General features: G+C 39.3%; 1 protein-coding gene across 1 annotated transcript in view; it reads right to left on the bottom strand.

Moving 5' to 3' along the window:
• Window positions 1–2,646: 2,646 nt before the first annotated feature.
• Window positions 2,647–21,359, bottom strand: part of LOC103262333 (PH and SEC7 domain-containing protein 3) — a 268,506-nt gene continuing 249,793 nt past the window's right edge. The window contains exon 13 of the mRNA XM_008059950.2: window positions 2,647–11,315. Coding sequence (XP_008058141.1) covers window positions 11,100–11,315 — 216 coding nt within the window. The 3' untranslated portion in view covers window positions 2,647–11,099. The remainder of the gene's footprint in view (window positions 11,316–21,359) is intronic.

Raw genomic sequence — 21,359 nt, 5'->3', positions numbered from 1 at the left:
TGTGTTGGTGCCAAGTCTCAAGCAGTTTATCCAGGTTTTTAGTCTCCTTAGTGTCAAGAGTACTGTGACTCAACTTCTTTGTTTTAGAAACCATGTGTACATCAACATAGCCCAAGACGGCACCACTGTTTTTGGTGGCTGCATCACCGCTGACTTTCACAGAGCTTGCTGTGGATTACAGTTGGAGGCATTCTTTTCCATATGCTTGCTGTACTGTGCAACACAATGCCCTCTCTGACCTTGTGTAATTGTGTGCATGTTTTTTTTTTTTAAACCAAGGTGAAAGCTACTACACCCTCTTGCATTTCACATTAGTTTGCCCTATTTCTCTGCCTGTTGAGATTTTCTTCGAATCCTGATTCTGTCATTTAGTATAATCATTCTCTCCCAGTTTTACGACATACCCATTTTTCATAAACTTGCCTTCTGTAGCTTCCGTCAAGTTATTCATTAAAATGTTGAACAGATGGGGCCAAAAGGCAAGCTTTGCAGCAGGACGCTAGAAATGCTCTTTCAAGTTGCTATGTTTTCTTTCATTAGCCCCACTCAAATGGTTTCACACTCACCAACTGCACTCAAGTCCTGATTCTCTTTCTCCATCTTGCTCATATTATTTCATTAAAGACTATGCAGAATCCCTTGTCACAGCCTAGATATTTTGTATTTTGCATTTTTCTCATCTAAGGTTAGTGTTACAAAATAGGGAATGAATGGAGTCTGAACTGGTTTCCTCTCAGGGACTCATGGGGGCTTCCAATATTGCTGCTTCCCTTCCACTTGACTCTAAAAATATGCTCACTGGTCTACAGCAGATAGAATTTACACTCTTTTATAATATTAGAAAGAAATATGTCTACCTCCAATATTTTCTACTGCTTACAATTTACCAATAAACGTTGACTGTGACTGAGCATTCTCCTAGGTGAATCTCACATCTCATAGTCCTATGGAAAGGAATCTAGAGACATCTGGAGCTATTTGTTGCCCTGCGTTTTAGGTTCCTCTTACAAGATGATTGCTATCACCCCACTGGTGCTAATGTTATTTGTACAACAGAGAGACTATGATCTCCTTCCTCCAGAGGACCAACACCTGGACAAAGGGTGATTCTGCTTGAGTCTGTGATCTGAGAGACCAAAGCAGGCACTCAACTTTATCAACAAAAATGGACCTGAGGTTAAGGGAACACAAGTTGCCCACAGGTCAGGGTTTAGCTGGCATGACAACTTCCTAAATTTCTAGGGCTGTAAGAAAAACCATATTCTGGCTAACTTCTCTAACAATAGGAGATATCAGGCAAATTTTAAGACCCCTCTCCTGACTGATTTACAACCTGGGCCATTACAACTCTGGACAGAGGATTGGCTTTACAAACATTCTTCTCTGATCATCAACTGCAGACCTGGAGCCAGTTTTAGAGAGCTGACAGAGGTACGCGCAGACTGTTTTTATGTCCTACGGTTCATTTTTTGATATCAAGAGTCAAATTCCACTTCATTTGAATGCCAAAACCCTGCCCCAAAGTGAACATGGGATGTGCCATGTTTATCCATTGCGCATGTGTTTGACTCTGTTCATAAATATGTATGGATTCTCCCCCAAAGCTGCTAAATATGTATGATTCTATTGTGTGGCACAGACTCCCTGAAGCATAAAACCAACCAGCCTTTTCCCCTTTGAAGAGAAGGCACCTTTGGTCCACGTTAGAGACTGTCTCCTCCCGGTGTGCAAACTGACATCACCAATAAAGCTCTCCTTTCTGCTATTCAGTCATTCTGGTGGTCTTTGGACAAGTTTCACATTCCAAATAGGGAGCTGTAAGAAAGCCAAAGGGTGCTGAAGGATCTAGCTCCCCCCCCGCCCCTTACAAAGCTATTATTTCTCTGAGGTGTGCACATCATAGTAGTTTTGAAAAGTTAAAAGCTTGCTTTATACTAAAAGATACACATTACCACCCTTCCGCCTGTCCTACGGTAATCAAGGCTGACAATATGGACTCTCCACTTGTGTGAATTTCTGTCCTAGAAACGGGTTCTGAGGCAGCACTCATTTGTGTTTACGACGCTGTAACCAGTGACCTCATTTCAGAAAGTCCAAGCCCCCAACATAACACCTCCTCTCCAATATTCAGAAATTCAGTGATTAGGATGGAATCTTATTTTTCATTTTCCAGGTCAACAGACCTTATTTTTAACATTAGGTTTGGTTATGAGAACACAAAGGTACACAAAGGGCACGATAACACCGGGATCAGTATTTGCATTTTAGGATAATTATTAACTCCATGGTCCCTTTGCCTTGATGAGAAGTAAACAGGAATACAAATTGCTCTTGAAATTGCTTCAAAAAGTTCATTTATTTCTCCCCTGCTCAAATTCCCCAATAGAAGACAATAGGCCTCTGAAGTCTCTAACAGCATCTACCAATATTTTGATGTAAACACAAATCCTCACTGAAGTCCATGGAGGTGAGACAGCGTTAGCAGTCTGACATTCTCATCATCTCTTTCAACTACTCTGGCCAAATCTTCCAGTGTGGGAATTATGGTTGTCTTTATGGAGTGGGCAGGGTGTGGTGTTATTTGTTTGGATTTTAAAGATATTATTCCAGTTGCCCAAGATAAGCAAATAAAAACATTCCCCCAAATGATTGAAATTTGTTGGATTTATTTCTTTCTAAAGTTTGTACATTTACATATGTCATATACATATTTTAAATCCTTCACTATTTTGCATGATTTCTATTACATAAAAACCATTTAAATGCAATAAATTTTGTTGTTGTAAAACAACAAAATACTCCCAACTTATAAAAACACAGGAACAGTTATATTCATAAACATTTACACAATAAATGTACTATATATATCACAGCTTCTATACATATCAGGTGACACTCGTCTACAAGGTTTAGGATTACTTTAACAACAGTGAAATAGGGTAATATTTATATACAACTAATTTAATAAAAAATAAAGCAATTGTAAAATGTAAACTTAATTTTCAAAATATTCTTTAAACATTTTCACAATATCCATACAAACTACTGTTCCGTTCAAAAGATGACCACCATAAATGCCATGATTTTCTAGAAGATGGCATTTCTTGAATCTGGTGGGTGGTAATGAGGAACAGGTTTCCAGTACATGACATGGTACCACTAGCTTACCCAAGTCTGTTAATGCGGATAGTTTGGCCACTGAAAAGGAGCAGGCTGCTACTTTGTCACTAATTACTTTCACAATTTGCAGGGGACATATGGCACCAGGACTGCAATGAAACTGAAATGGCTGGTGGAGAAAACTTTGAAGGTAAAGAAATGTTCCACAATGTCAATTAGTTTGAACCAAAGTGAATATAACTCAGATAATAGGTTGGAAAAGTTAAAAGCTTGCCTTATACTAAAAGATACACATTACCGCCCTTCTGCCTGTCCTTCGGTAATCAAGGCTGACAATATGGACTCCCCACTTGTGTGAATTTCTGTCCTAGAAACGGGTTCCAAAAACTTGAGACAGAAGAGGCTGCAGGGAGGCCTGTGGACCTTCACCCAACAGCTCTTATAGGGACTAAGCAAAACTGCTAAGCAGGTAGTAGAGTTCCTTGACCCTTTCTCATGGCAATGAGATGCTATCCGCTTCCAGAAACTGGGTGCAAAGGCAAAGATATCATCCATCCCTGGTCAGGGTGCAATGTGCCACTGTGCTTCTTACAAACGCAAAATACACGGCCTTAGCTTCAGAGAACTTTTCGTGACATTTGTCATGTGCCACCCTCAGTGACTCAGCCACTGTCAGAGGGGACATCTTGCCTCAGCAGGGTGAATGCATCGGGACACCTGGATGCCTAAAGCCGGGGAAGCGGCATTTGAAACCCAGGATGGTTTGCGGCTCAGCAGAAGGCCAAGGGGAGTGGAAGGCCGGGAAGAAGCTCCTCTGTGCAGAGAGGACTCATCATCACCCTCTGCGGGGCCTGGGACTCAGGGCTCAGAGCAGAAGCTTCAGACTGCAATGCGGTCCTGAATCAAGCCTTGAGCTGGGACTCCCTTAGGAGTATCTGAAGACTTGTTTATATGGACCGATGGGGAAATACTAGGGGAAACTTCAAAATTCTCTCCATGAACCAATATTTTCAGGAATTGAAGTTAAGGTGCTTATTTTTATAACACTGTTAGTAAGAGCTCAGCTCTCTGCCCTGCAAAGGGAAATGCATCTTAGCTAGTAGGTTCCTTCCCATTTCCACGCTTCCAGTCGCTGGTGATGGAAAAGTGCTCAACTGCTCAGCACGTTCCACTGGCGCTCTCTTTTCAGCACAGCTCGGAGGGGAATGTGGACGATCCGCATCAGTGTTCCCAGAGTAAGTGCCTCATAGCTCCACCAGCTGCACGGCTTTCCCAAAGGAATGATCTGCAGAGCAAGCAGTTTTCTGCCACCCGGCACAATGGTGCACACCGGCTTTCTGGAATATCAGCCCAGGTCACCGAGGGACGCTGGCAAGCTGCCCCTTATGAATCACAAGAAAGCCTTCAATATGGTGGTCCACTAGAAAGAATGTGGGATGTATACCTTCACTTAGTCATTACAAATGCAATGTATCTCAAAGTCAGACGCCGGAGCTCAAATTCCACCCTGGCCCTTGGGAAACACCCATGATGCAGTTTCCACCCCCTTTGTTTATCACCTCTTTAGAATACTCTGGACCTCTGCATGTTACCTCTTATGTTTGGATACCTTAAGACATTCGCTGTGTGTGCATGTGTGCAAGCGTGTATACACATGGCAGAGATCCCAGACATGTCAACTTTTCCCCTTCTGTACCTAAGGGGACAGTAAACCGGTTTCTGAATCTCAGGAACAGAGGACTGACTACATGCATGGCTACCCTAAATGAAAAGCAACTGGTTTACTGTCCCTCCAACTTTAATTTGGTCTAATTACTCTTGTTCCTATAGTTTAAAAAAAAGTATCTTAATGGCATTAAAGAATCAATGTGCATATATATTCTCTATAGAGTGGATATTACTATCCATGTCAAATGGCTACTTGGCTTTATAACATCCATGGCTTTATATTAAAGTCCAAATATTTCAAATGATTAAGGCCCAAAAAGGAAACTTTTATTTCACTTACTCCTCTTCTATATGATTTCTGAATCAAATGGCTGTTTTTGTGAATCACAGCAATTCTCAAAAGGAAATACTCTTGCAAAACTAAGACCCTGCTGATCAGTCACAGAGCCAGTCCACTGCACGTCAAGAACAAATGAAGAAAAATGATATATTTGCAAAAATAGCTCGAGACTGAAGAGTTAATTAAAAACAAAAACTCAAGTGTAACTACTAACACGCTACTGCAGCCTGGAGCTGAAGATTAGTCTCCCACCCCACAATTCCCATTCTCTGAATCAGATACAAAGACACGAGGCAGTGTGATTAAACAAAAGACACTGCACTCAACCACTCACTCAAACACACTCAGTCACTGATTTAAATACACCAAACATGCTGGTTAATAAAATTGTAGTCTCTAGTTATCTATTTACACTCTATAATATAAGCAGTAAGCTCAAACAACTAAGGCCAGTGGCTCTTCTTTGGGGAGAGGCAGGAAAAAGAGACCTAAGTATAAAAATATTTAAATAAAGTTTAAACCTGGTCCTAAAATTCTTATACCTGTGACACTAGATGCTAATTTGTGCAACTGCAAACCTAGAATACAGTACCCAATCTTGGGATGCCCTGATAAACTTTAGTGCTCCATAGTTCTTCAAAGTAAGGATACGGCACCAGGAGAGTGGTTTGATCTCCTGTAAAATATACACAGATACATAAATGATAGGGTGGGTACTGAATTCTTCTGAAAGCTATATTCTTCTGGACTAATTACAACAATAAAGAACGTGTGCTTTAAAGCATCACATTTTGTAATAAGCCCAAAACTGTCCGTTTGACTTTATGTTTAAGTGCTCTTAATACTAAAGTTGCTAAGACTGCACAGGTTGCCTTTTTTTTTTTCCTTTTCTTTCTGTATTTCCCAAATTCCAAGGAGCTATCCCCTTGGTATTGCACACAGTACACTGCAATAGATTCACAAGGTTAGTCCAAAGTCATTTTTGCCCTGGTGATTCAAAGCTCAAAGACGGAATATCTAGCATAAAGTCTTATTTAAAAAAATTTAATCAAAATATCATATGAATTTAAGTTTAATAAAACAATACCACTATATATACTCTCAACAACTTCATTATATAATCAATCCTATGAGGTTTTTACTTGCTTTTCATATTACATCGCTTATTAAGGACAAAAATAATTTTGATGTACATATACCACATACTGATACACAATTTACACATTGATGCACATACATACACACAACTATAAATACCCACAAATACAACATTGGCAAATGACAGAAAGCATTTTCTTTGACGTCTGACATACTACCTGTACGAATATTCTTTAAAAGCCTGCAAGACTACAGATACACACATAAACTACAAAGGACGAACCAAAGAGACTTAAGGAAAACTATTGTATATATACAATTGCTTAACTTGCAGAATTTTCTTGCTGTTGCATTCAAGTCAAACTTTCATGCAGATTCAAGTATTTACTGAGATTCTCTCTATGAAGACATTCTTTCTGCATGCAACGGGCCAATTATTGTCCTAAGCAGAAGGTTGCCCACTTGGGTTTTGGTTACGGTAGGTCCAAAAGGAGAAAGACTTTGAACTTCCGTCCTCCTTTCAGGGGTGAGAGATGGAAAAAAGAATCCGAAAGGGGAAGGAGTGACAAAGCACCTCTCTATTGCTACCAATTACCTACCATGGTATTATTGTGTGATGATCTCAAGTCCTCTGGATGTCTTGATGCTGTAAGATGTCAAAAGACTGGTGGAAAGAGATCTGCCGACTTGGGACAAGCCAGTAGCTTGGCCTGGGAGAAAAGACAGTCAGAAAGCTATGGAGCGAGATGGAAGGACCAGAGGTTCAGCTGCCTGCAAAGCTGACCGATCTTTTTCTGTCAGAGTAACTTAGATGCCTTGAAGCAAAAGCAGACACCATTCAAGCCCCAAGTCACACTATTACTCATAAGCTAGACTCCACCTTTTAACAAGTCCTAGGATGCCACTTTGGTTCTTCCTTTTACAATGCTAGTTTGACAACGGAAATACATTCAGTCATTTAATTGAAGGGATAATTCATTGCTGACGTTAAGAGAGGTGGCTACCAACCTGCTGAAAACTTGACCGAGCCCACAAGAGCGAAACTTCAGAGATTTGGACCTACAAGGCTGAGAAACTTCCTGTGAATTCAGGCTGAAATAAGCTTAACTGATGACTACAGAAAAATGCCAAAGGAATTAAAATTCCAAGGACAATTCAGTAAGCCCAAGAAGGTCTTGAAGGAAAGACAATAGAGAAGCTTCTTTAAGGTCAATTTTCTTCCAATTGTCAATAATTAGGGGAAGAGACAGAGTGGAGGTGCAGGCCCTGCCTTACCTAAGAGCATCTACCTGGGATCTTCACAGGATAGAGGGAACAAAAGGCAAAGGACAGCAGAGAGCTCTGTGTAACTTTGTGCTTAGGCGGCAAAGGGCCTGTTTCCCTGTTGGTTATATCAGTTCTTCCCCAACCTCAGAAGTTCTGTGGTTTGGCCACAGGGTGAAATATAAACCTAGCTTGACCTTGGAAAGCCAGCAAGATTTTCCTCTTCTAGAGTTAATTCCCTCATGCCACTTCCACCTAGGAACCAGTCCTCATCTTCTGGATTAGAATAACAGCTGGAGAAGCATAGAGGGTCTTGTGTTTGGCACAAGACCACTGTATAAGCAAATGCTTTCTTTCCTCTTTGCCTAAGAGCGATAAAAAAGGTTGCACATAATCCAGGAACTACATTTCTATCAGAGGACTCTCCCACATGTTGGTTTTTACTGAGAATAATTAAAATGCACAAAAGCATGGCTTGATCTAATTAGACTTTGCTAAGAATTAGCAAAATGGTGTTTTTAAAAAGTGCACCTCAGAAATATCTATGATCTGGTAATAAGAAATGGACTCTGTATGCTAGTAATTAAGTTCTGATTGCTAACAAGGAACCCCTGATACCTTCCTGGAAAAGCCAGCATGTGAGGTGGGAACAAACCCCCCCAGACTCAGGTTTTACACAGGCCACTCCTATGGTCATTTTGCAGCAAGACTATGACTGAAGTATTTTGATGGCTATCAAGATTTTTCTATACTAAAAATTAATATAAGTGTATTTATGTGAAGAGCAATGATGATTCATCACACGGAGAGAAATCCCAAGGCTCCTGGGCACTGAGCTGGGGGTGAGGAAGGGCAGTGGGGGATGGAGGTGGGGTGGAGTACCTTCAGAGGAAAGGAGAAGGGATGCTCTCCTGTACCGTGAGTTGGGCTTAGAGTAGCTATGAGAGGAAACCTCTTCATTTTCTTCTGACTAGATTCCAGAGGGAAGAAATTATCACAAACACAATTGTGCTTGGCTATGAGCCAGACTCTCAGAATCTAGTTAAATCAGGTACTATTTTCCCTCATGTGATAAACTTTTGGCCTGTTACATGCACTGACATACAGCAACCTCCCAGAGGCCTTAAGAAAGAGGTTCTCAGCCCATCTTCTAATAATGGACAGGCATCATGCTAGGGCAATCTGAGATCCTGGCTCACAAAGAACCTTAAAAGTTGTTTTTAAAGATAAACTATGCAAACATGGTATACCTCAGTATCAAAAGAGACCTTCTTATCTGACGACTGCTAGCATATCCAGAAGTCTCTGGAGTTAACATTAGTGAGTCATGTGACAGGAACAGTGCTGTAGTGGTGCTGATGCTAGCTGAGTATTTCAAGACTAACCTAAATGCCAGAAATACTGTAGCAAGGTACCATTCAATGTACATTAAATACCATAAGTAAAACACACACAGACATTCTATATACATTGACATACACTGTGGGCAAACACATTCAAGCCAGTTAGGGAAGTTAATTTTTCTTCAATATTGAAGCTCATAGATAACATGATCTAGGTACCTCTCTCCCCTCTGCTTAATATAAATATTTAGGCCCGAAAAAAATGCTGACAATTTAAGGTTATCAGGAAGAAGGATAACTTGCTTGTGGAAATCTTGGATTCAGTAAGAAGTTACAAAAATCAGGTACATGGGCCATGTTGGTACCTACCCTGCTTAGCAGATCTGAAATGTAAATTTAGTCACTGTCTTTACCTAACCAAGACAGAGAGTTAGAGTGAGTTTCTCAAAGATGTGGCAAAATACTTATCACAAAGCTGGCAACTACAACCTTAGAGAGGGTAACTAAGGTTACCCTTCTGCTCTGGACATCAGCAAATATAAATATTTTTATAGGTGAAGAAAGCAAACTTTAATAAATAATCCTGTAAATAAATGCTGGTATATCATAATAATATACCACTTAGAAACTACCGTGGTTTTATAGCAGGTTTTCTCAAATTCACTGGAACCCTGCTATTCATAGAGAGCAGCTAATCTTTGGTCATAGTACCTTCAACTAACATATTGAGTAGAACTAGAGAACGTTTCTATGGGAGGAAAGAGAATAATAAAAGTGATTCTATTAGTTCTGAAGCTGCACAAATTTGTAAAGATTACAGTGTCAGGGATCACAGACTTTCAAGGTTAGGAAATCAAAAAGGTCTAAGTCAGAATGGGCTAAACTTTCTCTCCTTTCTCTTCCTCTATCAGAGAATGTTCTGTCTTTCACCCTGGTTTTCAAAGGGGCTGTAACTGGAACAAGCTCATGGCTATAAGGCTAATAGAACTATTTTGAGTAGACAGAAAGAAATGAGTTAAAATAGAGAAGGTATTTTTAGGAGAAAGTCCAGTAGTAGCAGAGTGAAGTGGCCATCAAAGAGACCGAGACAAGAATAAACGGAGCCACTTTGGATATGAAACCAGCAGATCCCTCCCTCATTTTTCCAGCCATAACTCATTCAGACTATTCCTTTCAGATTTATTTTAAAGAATCAATATCCATTGTGGACAACTGCAGGTACTTTTTCCTCCCTTATTTAATCTTGACTTAAGGAAAGGACAAAGGGGTTCCATTTTTCTGATTATTTCGTTAGGACGAAAGACCCCAATATCACAATAAGAACATAACCCAATGCCCACAAACATAAAACACATACATATATATGCAGAGTAACAAAGAATCTATGCCTGGATGGAAGGGTACCAATGATGGAGATGATTCTGGATTTCTAATCTAGATCCTGCGGGAGTGAGGTAACAATTTCCTGCAGACCAAACACACGCCTACTGTGGCAGCTCCCCGAGAGCCAATTCTTGCCACCATCCTTAAGAAAACAAAAGTAACTGGGTATCAGTCTTTCCTCAGCCCTCAACGGCAAAACGCCTCCACTTCCTCTTTCCCTTGCTTGGCTGAAATGGAATCGACACTGCAAGCAAGCTAATGTGCGTCCCTAAGTTCTCCAGCACTGCGGTCCTCATGCCCCCTTCCCTGCTTCCAGCAGGGTCAAAACTCAGCAAGCTCTAGGATGCACGCGGAGCTGCATCCCACGGGAGCATCTGGATTTCTAGCCCTGTGAGTCTTGCTTGAGCGTCTGTGGGTGCTCAATTCTACCTCCGTGACTGGGCGAGATTTCACATATAAAGGCTTATGCTAACTCTGGCTAGAATTGACTAAACTACAGTTTGTCCAGTTAAGTGTTTCACAATGGATTAAAGTTTTTAAACCTTAAAAAAAAAGTTTAACGTTGATTTGAGAGTACATAAAACAACTGAGCAGAGTGCAAACAAGAGAAAACCAAAGGAGAAGGGATACATAATTCACTCTGAAATCCCTCCTCCTCACAAAAAAAGGTGCATTAGTTATCAAGTTGCAGAAATCATCAAAGCAAAGAAATCAAGAGCAAAGACAATCTGTACAGAAACTAACAAAAGTATACAATAGAAAAAATTACTAATGCACCATTTTTGTCACAGACTTTTGTTTTTTAAATATATTCACGGATTACCAGAAAGATCTTGAAAAACCCTATTTTGCTCAATGACCAGCATCCTGGCCGCAGATGGATTCTAAGTAACTTTTTGCTTAATGCTTGGTGTTTCAGGTCGGTGATCCTTCCTCTCTGACACGTTACGCTTGACCTTGGCGGTGATGGGCGATGTATCTGGGTTCAGCGAAGGACTCGAATGTGACTTCTTCAGTCCTGCGGCCTCACTTTCGTCGTGACTCAGGAGCTGCTTGCCTCCTTCCTTCAGAATGTTGACATAAATTTCATAACGGGTTTTCTGAAGACAAAGTCAGAGAAGAATGGCAGTCAGGACACTGTTCACAAATGCATGTGTGCAGCACACCTAGTGTGCGTTAACCACCTGGAGAGCAAGAATTACTGCTAGAGACTTGACTTCATCTCCAAGCTAACAAGTTTGGAAACTTACTGGGCACATGAGAGGCAATACTACAGGAGACTGGTTGACTAATTTATCTAGATAAGGAATTAAGTTAGAATTGTAATCCTCATTTGTTTTAGATGCTGAATGAATACCAACTTGGAGTTATTGTCTACTAGATGAGAAATCAGGAATCCCGAACGTCAGGCACAAGAAGGGTCTGCACTGGAGGGGCTGTGACCTCTGGTTTTTGGTGACTGGATGGCTCTTGTGGCTTGGGACTACAGTCGTGTGAAGCCCCCTTCCTGCCCGGTAATCTAGGCCTCAGGTGAGCTGGCTTGGATAAGGTTGTTTACTCTCTTTCCTACTCCTGTTATTCTACAAGACTCAGCTTGAAGGTTCATTCCATGGTGAATCTACTTTCCAGCCTGGAGACCACAGCACTTTCTAGAAGCTGTTCTGGGTCTCTCTCCATTGCTTTTCTGCTAGAATCACCCACTTCTCAGGATTTAATGAACAGGAGCTGCTATGAACATTGTAAAGTTTGCAGAATTTCAAATTATTTTCTCATTCAACAAAATTTCTTTCATCATCAACTATGTAGTGAGCACTTACTATGTTTCAAACAGTTCCTTGAATTCCCCTATCTCTCTTGGGTCTTGATTTCTTCTATAGATATATTTATCATATATATATATTTATTTCATATATATATTCATATATTTATGAATATAGATATATATTTTTTCCCCTGTAGCTCTGGCACTTTTAAAAAAAGTTTCTATACCAATCAATATATATAACTTGTGTGTGTGTGTGTGTGTGTGTGTATTGCAATTTAGAGCAAGGCCTCAAATTCTTGATTTGATACATTCTGGTCAAAATAAGCCTTTCACCATCCTGCCCCAACACATGAAGAAGTCATAGAAAACCAAAAGTGTTTTATTTCCAAACCAAAGAACATGTCAGCTATACATTGTACCAAGAAAGGCAGGCAGATTCTGTTTTGATTTTCTCTTAGGGACTTTTTTAGTCAGATTGGGGTTTTGTATATGTCAGTTTTAAGCTGGTAATTGTGACGTGTTACCTTTTCAAGCAGTTTTGCTCAAAAGTGGGAAAAAAGCTGCTAGACATTAAGTGTGGTCTGAGTTTGGCCAGCACCCACGTAGGGGTACTGAACTTTGGTTGATGATGATGACATTTAGTGAGGTCCTACGTGTTAGCTTCAGGTTATTCTTGCAATAGTCATACACAATTGGTAATGTTCCTATTCCTGTTTTACAGTTAAGGAAACAAGGCAAGAGAGAATTTCAGAGTCAACGCAAGCAAGAAATGAAACTAGAATTTGAACCTATGCAATCTGACTCCAAAACCCATACTTTTGAGCTACATTATCTCCATTGATATGAAAATATAGATTTTATAAACGTTTATTTTAGGATGACTACTCTGACAGACACTATTAGTTGGCCGATCATAAACCATTCTCAACTCATTCTACTCTTATGTCTCTCCCACTACAAAGACTGATAAAACCTAAGATATATATTTTCCCAACCTTTCTTGCAGCTGGGATAGACCATGTAATATCATGGCCAATGAGAACTAAGAATCTTTTAGGGGACTTTTGGGAAAGAGATTTCACTTTCTGATAAAAAGGGACAGGCTTTAGAGGAAAAGCCACTGGTGCTAGTCCCTTACTCTGATTCCTTCCTAAACATGGACATGATTCCTGAACCTGATACCCTGTGACATGGCCTTAGGCATAAAGATTATAGGACAACATGCTAGGCTTGAAGAGAACAGAAAGACAGAAAGAGCCTGGGTTCTTGATGACACAATGAACTGGATCCAACCCTAAGACTATTACCTTGGGAATCATGTTAAGTCTGAATAACAAATATCCTTATGGGTTAAACCACTGTTTATCAGGTATTGTTACTTGCAGCTAAAAGCATTACTAATTGATACACATTCCAACTTAATACAGATGTAACAAAGTAAAGCAAAGAATAACAAGCTAAACATTATCTCAGAAAGCCACATGGGGGTTTATTAAGGGTTTTTGCTAGTAAAAAAAGTCATCAGAACTGCACACCACTACATGCACTGTGAAATCCCGGGATTGAACTAGATGACAACCGGAGGACACATGGTTCTAAATTTCAGTCATTGTGGGAATTTATTAATTAATCTATCTCTAAACTGCCTTGATGACAAACTCAAAATGCAAGAAAGAACTACTCCCGAAAGAAACAAAGTTTAGTGAAATGACCTAAAGGCAGTTTAAACACAGATTCAGAAACCCCACGTAAGGCATATTATTTCATGAAGCTGGAACACTTATACAATGAAAGAGGAACGAAGAACAATTTTTTTGAGATTACTTGAAAGGGGACAAAAGAAGAAAAGGTGATAGGGGCACTTTTCTGCTAGTCTCTAAAGAAGCTGATACTACTGGGAAAATTCTCCTGCAAAATACATGAAGAAAAACCATCTCATCCATTAATTCCACAGCTCCAGGGGCAAAGCTGTTGTTTCAAATAAATTAGATCAGTGTGCCAATCAGCAAACAAAAGGCACAGCACAGAGGCTTGGCAGCGCATGAGTCATCAGACCAGAAGAAAAGTCAAGGCAGAGAAGAGGGTGAAAGGGAGGCCAGCAAACAAGACCTGCTCTGTTGTTGCTGAAACAAATAAAGGAAAGGAAACCTATGTGGGTTTGTGAACTTCTAATGCTGTGCTCCATTTCTGACCTAAAAGGCTTATAGGGACAGAGGCCACACAACCCAGTCATGGCAGTTTTGCTTTTTACCAATCTCTAGGTCTAACTTTTACTGAAAGTAAACCAAATATGCTTCTTCAAAATATCTAATAAAACTTTAATCTCAGAACTATTCAGCAGGTTATTAGTTTTAGGCATGTCTTTCCAGGATTACAGACTCATCCAAATATATAAATCCTGTCCAGAGGAGTTGCGGACAAAATAAAATTGTCTCTGAGTGGAAAAACAAAACAAAACAAAAAAACCCCAACTCTGAACAAAGCCCTGAAGAGCAACAGCAAGGAACATAACTTCAGAGAATTTTCCTCCTCAGTGATTTCTCCTAGTATTCTCTTTTTGGGGAGTAGGAAGGTCGTACTTCTTCCTGACTATGCAACCCCATCCTTGGGATGGTCTATTTCCTTTTTTCCTTTCAGAGAAAACAGGATGTGCAACTTTTTTTCCTAAGACAATTTTGAAATAGAAGTTTTAAATTAAAGCTGGTGTGAAAGGAAAAGTGAAGAGGCAGCAAGAAGTGTATTAGTAAATTGCCTTTTAAAGGTCTGATGTGCCAGCTCTGGGGTACATAGAGGAAAACTTGATCAATGTTCAAATGGTCAACCTGGACCAAAGAGATTTGTAAATGATATTGTGGCAGACACTGTTTGTTACTTTCTAAACAGTCTCTTCTTTCATGCTACCAAACCTGTGGTTTTTATCAGGGATGCCGATGTGCCCTTACACCAGACACGATAACACTCATCTCTGTTTCTGTAGCCACCACGTGGACTAGAAGTCATGTATGTAGAAGTCAGATAGGATGAAAGCAGTTTTTGCTATCCTGATAAAAGGTGGTAGGCAATAAAGTATTTTTAAATTAAGGTACGTTCACTGTTTTTTTAAGACAGTGCTATTGCATGCTTAACAGATGATAGTATAGTAGAACGTAACTTTCATATATACTGGAAAACCAAAAAATTCACATGACTTACTCTATTGTGATACTAGTCTTATTGGGGTGGTCTGGAACCAAGCCCACAATATCTCTGAGGAATGCCTGTGCCTGTAACCAGTGTCAGGCTCTAGCAGTTGCTAACTGTTCTTCCAGTTTCACTCTGTGCCCCCTATGTGCAGCCTTCCCAAAAGACAGCGGCCTGTGAAAATGCAAGAGAGAGTATACTCCAGTCACTTCTTGTCCTTAAAATCTTTCTCAACCAGAAACCCTTAAAATGACCTTGAAAATCCTACTGTGTGCTCGTGCCGCCCCTTGCTTTGGTCCAACCTCTCAGTCATCTCCCTGTGCTCACCCTGTGCCAGAGTTCTGCTTCCTGACTGTCCTTGAACATGGTAAACATACTCTTCCTCAAGGTCCTCTGGAACTTATTCTTCTTTCTGTCCAAAAAGTTCTTCCCCCAGAAACCCAAAGGAATTCTACCATTCTTCACCTCTTCCAGGTGTTCACTCCAATGTCACCTTGACACTGAGGCCTTCCCTGGCCATCAAAATCTAAAACTGTAATACCTACTCTTATCCCTCTTCATTGCTTTATTTTTCTCTGTAGCACTTTCCCCCATCTTATATTTCACTTTAAAAAAAAAAAAGCCCTTGTTTATTTCGTTCTTGACCTCAAATACTAGATGTTTCACATAAAGGCAAAGACTGCTTTTGTTTACTAACATGTCCCCAGGGCTGAGAACACACAGCATACCCCGAATAAACTTTTGTTGAATGTATGAGTGGGAAGAGGAATACATTTTCCATATCTAGTAGAAAACATATTTTGAACTCATAATATGGCAAATTATAGAAAAATAAAAATAATGTGGATATGGATGTCACCAGCAGATGCCTGATAGGTTCCGGATTCAGGATTCTCCAAGGACGCATCTTTGTCTTCAATGTTCCACCATTCTAATGTTTTCCACAAAACCCCTAAGGTTTGATCCTGTCAGTACTGAACCTCACAAGCCTCCACTCAGCAAAGGCCTGTCCATTTCTTCCACGCCCACTTGGCCTCCACTGTCAAGATACCATGCATAGTGAACCCTGAAGCGTGCACTGAGGTACAGCTGCCTTGCCTAGGACTGAGGTTCTATCTCTGTAAGAAAGAAAAGTGGTTTATGCATACTTTTGAGGTTCTTAAAACACAAATTTATTTTCTGAGAATCTCCTAGGTAGTAGTAAATGAAGAACAGATTTTATTACCCACTTTGAGCCTAAAAATAAAGTAAGAAATTGGACCACTGTACGTGGACTCCAATGGTTACTCATTTGGATAGTTACTAGAGCTCATTAAGAAGGAAGAGAAGCCTCTAAATTTATCTTCTGAAAGCAGACATTAAAAAGATAAGGATTTGTCAAGGGTTATTTATATCTGGATTCTACTTGCCTGACCATTGTCACATGAATTTGTATTTATTTATTTTTATTTTCCTTTTATTTTAAAGATGTGGGGTACAATTCAGGGATAGGTATACAAATGTTCATTATTCAGGTACCCTTGTTGATGAGGTATGCCCCTCCCTCCCTTGGTAGTTTTCCTCAATTGCCAATCCCACCTACCCCTCACCTGGCAGTTTCCCACTACTGCCAATCCTTTTCTTATAGTATTATGATAATTGTTGTAATGTATCAGGATCTCATTTACCCTTGGATATATACTTCCATGCTAACCTAAAATTCGACACTCCCTGGGTCAGAAAATATTAGACTCATCAATATTAATACAGTAGGGAATCTGCTGTTGGTACTTTGGCATTAAACAGATAACAACAAAATTGAAGATTATACCTTTGCTCTCACAATTTTTACAGTCAGATCGTAGAAAAGGGAAGACAAACAACATAAAAGGAGGATGGGTTAATGAATATAATTTCATGTTACAAAGTAATCACTACACCAGAATTAACACAGTCCTAGGTAGGGCACATTAAAAATGAGATGGGATGTTTAAAAATGAGGCTATAAAAAGCATTGTGGCAGTGGAAAGAACAGTCATGCTGTCAGGTGGCCTGTTGTGGATAATGCCCCCAACTAGTAAGTGTGGCCTTAATTCACTCTCTAAATTACGACTCAGTCTTCACCATGTAGCCCTTTCAGGTATGTGCCTTTCATTAAAAAGGGCGAAGAAGAGTTTGAGAAAAAGATGGTGTGTCTAAGGGACAGTTTTTACCTTTGGTTATGTTATTAAAGATTTTGTCTTAGTCTTTGCATTTTCATTCTCAGGTCAATTCTAAATAATTTCAGAGCTGCATACAGCTTCCTTCCTTTGGAATGCTCCAACAGTGGAATTAGAATTCTAGCAGTAAAACTCATAATATAATTCCACTATCAGAAAAACATCTTGGGATGGGATTTTTACCAAATCCAAGGGCAGTGGCTACTCTCTGCCGACATGCATCTGAGTATTGTTTTCTTGGACTTGGCCAATTTCAACAAGTTTTCTCACTTAAGTAATTTCTTAAGATTTGCTATTTTCTCTCTCTCTCTCTTTCTCTCTCTCTCTCTCTTTTTGAAAAAGCAGAATTTATTGACAGGACAGAAAAGCTCCCACAGTGGGAGGGGACCCGAAGGGGTTGCCCAAGATCTGCTATTTTCATGAAGACTGGTATGACCAGCAAGAGTCACAGACAACTCAAATGTTTAATGGCTTCTTAGTCTATTCAAATAATTTCTTCAGCTTGTAACCTCCTTACTTCATATTTACTATATTTATTTATTAAGTGGATCTCCAATTACCTGCAAAGATACTTCTCAAATATGTCAGAAAAACTATCCCTTTTCACTAGCAGCAATGTCTACCAGGTATAAATACAAATTATTATGCAAGGCCATGTAAGCTACTACTTGGGTTGAATGTGGATTGCTTGCTGAAAAAAAAAAAAGGTCACATCTATCGATATTCTTTGAATAGGAGTTTAATCAAATCCACACATATATTTACATCATAGATCTGATTGAGCAGTTTCTCTCCTGAACTCTGCAGACCATTTTATATTCCATTTAATAGAATAATATCTCCTTTTAACCTCTGATACATGACTATGGTCGTAACAACCTGAATGAGAATAAAACTGGGCTGCAATTCTAACTTTGCATTCAGACCTCACTGCTCTAGCAATCAAATCCTGAATGCATTTCCTTCTGACATTTCATTTTCTCATGCAGACAGCGTAAAAGGCCATCTTAAGATGAAACGAGCGGAAAACCGATACTGTCGTGTACATAGCAATATACTTTGCTCCCAGATCTCTACACTGGAAAACAGAAAAATAAACTAAAAAACAAAACAAAACAAGGAGCTTCTGAAGTAACTGCTTATTCAAAGGAAGACTGTTCGTTTCCACTTTGCCTTCTATGGGATGATGGCAGAATTGAGTTGCAGAGACTTTTTTCTTGACCAGGAGGCTCACCTGCTACTATTTACTAACTTAAGAAGCAAAACACAGTTCTTATATGAAAGCTATGTACTGGGACTTAGCATTTTTAAAAAGAAAATGTTGAGTTTCTCCCCCCGCCCATGCTACTCCCATATCAGACTTCTGCATACAATAGTATCCTACTGCCTAAATATAGCAAATACCACACATTTTTATTTATATAGTTTGTATCTGTGGCTTTCTGGGAAAACCTAAGGAAATGTGAATTCTATTCTTTTGATTCATTCTCCATTTTCTGTCCTACTGCTCTCTAATTGAACTTTATGATTTTAATTTAAACAACAAAAATGAAAAATCTTACTTTTATGTAACAACAAAAGCAGAAGTCAAAAGCTTTTCGCTAATGCAGACAAAAGGGACTGGGTTTGCAGGAAGTGTCTGGAGGGTACGTTTACCTGCATTCTGTTGTCTTGCTTCCCCCTACAATGTTCTCATGACATCTGGTCTTTGTCTGGCTGCTGGCTTAGCTCTACTTCACTGCCCCTAAAGAGTTCTCCCCTTCAGGCCCTTCAGAGAGGAAGGAGAGCTGAATGGCCATCAGTGGACCCTCTCCGACATCCAGGCCCAACAGGCCAGGACTAGGAGTAGAAAACAGGTGCTTTTGACCTTTGCATGGCAACATTATCATCTTTGTGAAGGAGACGAGTTGTTAAAAAAAGTATTCAATTCCTGCTGAAAACTAATTTTAAAAATATGAGTACCCCTCTCATTCCTTACGCCTTAGTTGCACCTCTAGCTCTTGAAATTCCTTCTTTAAACTCAGTCTGTATTCAATTCTTCATCTCTTTTACAAAACTAAACTCAAAATTCTTAATTTAAAAGTCCACAAAGATCATTTAGAAAATATCACATGTTGTATTGTCTAGGTGGAAAACTCAAGAAATAAATTATCCAGCACTAACCCACAAACAGGACAATCTTACAAAGATCTGCCCCCCACAAGGTTTCTGGATCTGGCCATTTCCATTGGTCCCACCCAGCTTGCTGCTTGGCTTTGTGTGAGGGTTTTGACCATAGCCGAGTATAAAATTAACTAAAAAAGAAAACTCACCCTGATTGTATTAATGGGATTAAAGAATTTGTTGTTCAGCAAAATGGAAAAAACACAGGGTTAGAAAGTGAGGTTTCTATTTACCCAAGATAAGTAATTTGGGCTAGAGAAATACTGCTTTCTGGATAAGAAGCTAAATTTAATTTAGGGATAAAAGTTTGTCTCTCACTAATCTTTTCCTTATGTAACATATCTAAAACACAATTTTAGCTTGTTATGGCAACATTTTTACAAAGGTCATGCTCTGAATCTTTTGGTTTACATTTTGTTTTTGCTTCTGATTGTACTGGAATTCTCTAAAGTCATACAAGGTATACGTTGGAAGCCTGTTCCCAGAGTTTTTCACTATAGTTTGTTTGTCACACTCACAGTTTCAAAAGGGCCAGTGCCAGTCATAAAGGGTTAATTCTTTCAGGAACTCCTTAAAGTACGATTTGAGGATGCTTTGAAGGACCTTTGCTCTAAACTACCTTCTTCACTGATCTCCCCAGACACTTCGTCACCAAGATTTATTTATTTATTTTGGACTTGAAGTGGTTTTAGCCTTTCTAAATTCCGAGTTCAAATGACCCTTTAAGTGAGGAAGAACTTAAAGTAACCATCAATTTCTTCTGGTACAGCTTACCAGAAGTACTGGTAAGCAACCATCTTACTGGTTCGGCATCCAATTTTGAGTCTGTCTTGGTAAAGCACCTTCTAACCCTCAGTGAGATAGTATCCGCATACGGTTGTGAGACATCCAAAATGGAGCTACACTGGATTGAGATATACTGTAGGTGTAAAACAGAGACTAGCTTTTGAAGACTTAGTATGAAAAAAAGAATGTAAAATATTTTGGATATACTGTATTAAATTAAAAAAAACTCCAACTACAATTAATTTCACCTGTTTTATTTATTTTGTTGAGGATATTTAAGATCTATTCTCAGCAAATTTCAAGTTTATAACACATTACTGACTATAGTCACCATGTTGTACATTAGGCCTCTAGAATGTATTCATCTTATAACTACAAGTTTGTATCCTTTGATCAACAGCTACCTTATGCCCCCACCCACCTCAACCCCTGGTGACCTTCCTTCTATCCTGTTTCTATGTATTTGAGCTTTTTAGATTGCATATATAAGCAAGACCATGCAGTATTTGTATTTTTGTGCTGGAATATTTCACTTAGAATAATATCCTCTACGTTCATGCATGTTTTTGCAAATGGCAGAATTCCTTCCTGTTTAAGGCTGGATAAAGTTCAATCAATCAAACAAATAAACGTGCACGCACACCACAATTTCTTTATCCATTCATATGTTGTTTGGTACCTAGATTGATTCCATATCTTGGCTACTGTGAATTGTGCTGCAACAGACATACAAGTGCAGGCATCTCTTTGACATACTGATCTTGCTTTCTTTGGATATATACACAGAAGTAGGGTTGCCGGATTATATGGCAATTCTATTTTTTTTTCTATATATATTATTCAATATAGTGGCTATACTGATTAACATTCTCATCAAGAGTGTATAAGAGCTCTGGATAAAGTAGGTAGCATATGGTTAGGTCATGTTTATCTATTCAACGTATACCTTTTAGTTGAAAAATTTGATCAATTTACATTCAAGGTTATCATTGATAGGTGGGGACTTACTTTTGTCATTTTATTAATTGTTTTCTGATTGCTTTGTATATCCT

This window comes from Carlito syrichta, unplaced genomic scaffold (assembly GCF_000164805.1).
Source record: "Carlito syrichta isolate Samal-C Ts95f unplaced genomic scaffold, Tarsius_syrichta-2.0.1 Scaffold304454, whole genome shotgun sequence".
Taxonomy (NCBI): Eukaryota; Metazoa; Chordata; class Mammalia; order Primates; family Tarsiidae; genus Carlito; species Carlito syrichta.
The sequence above is the reverse complement of the archived record's forward strand: the minus strand, read 5'-3'. Positions and strand labels throughout refer to the sequence as shown.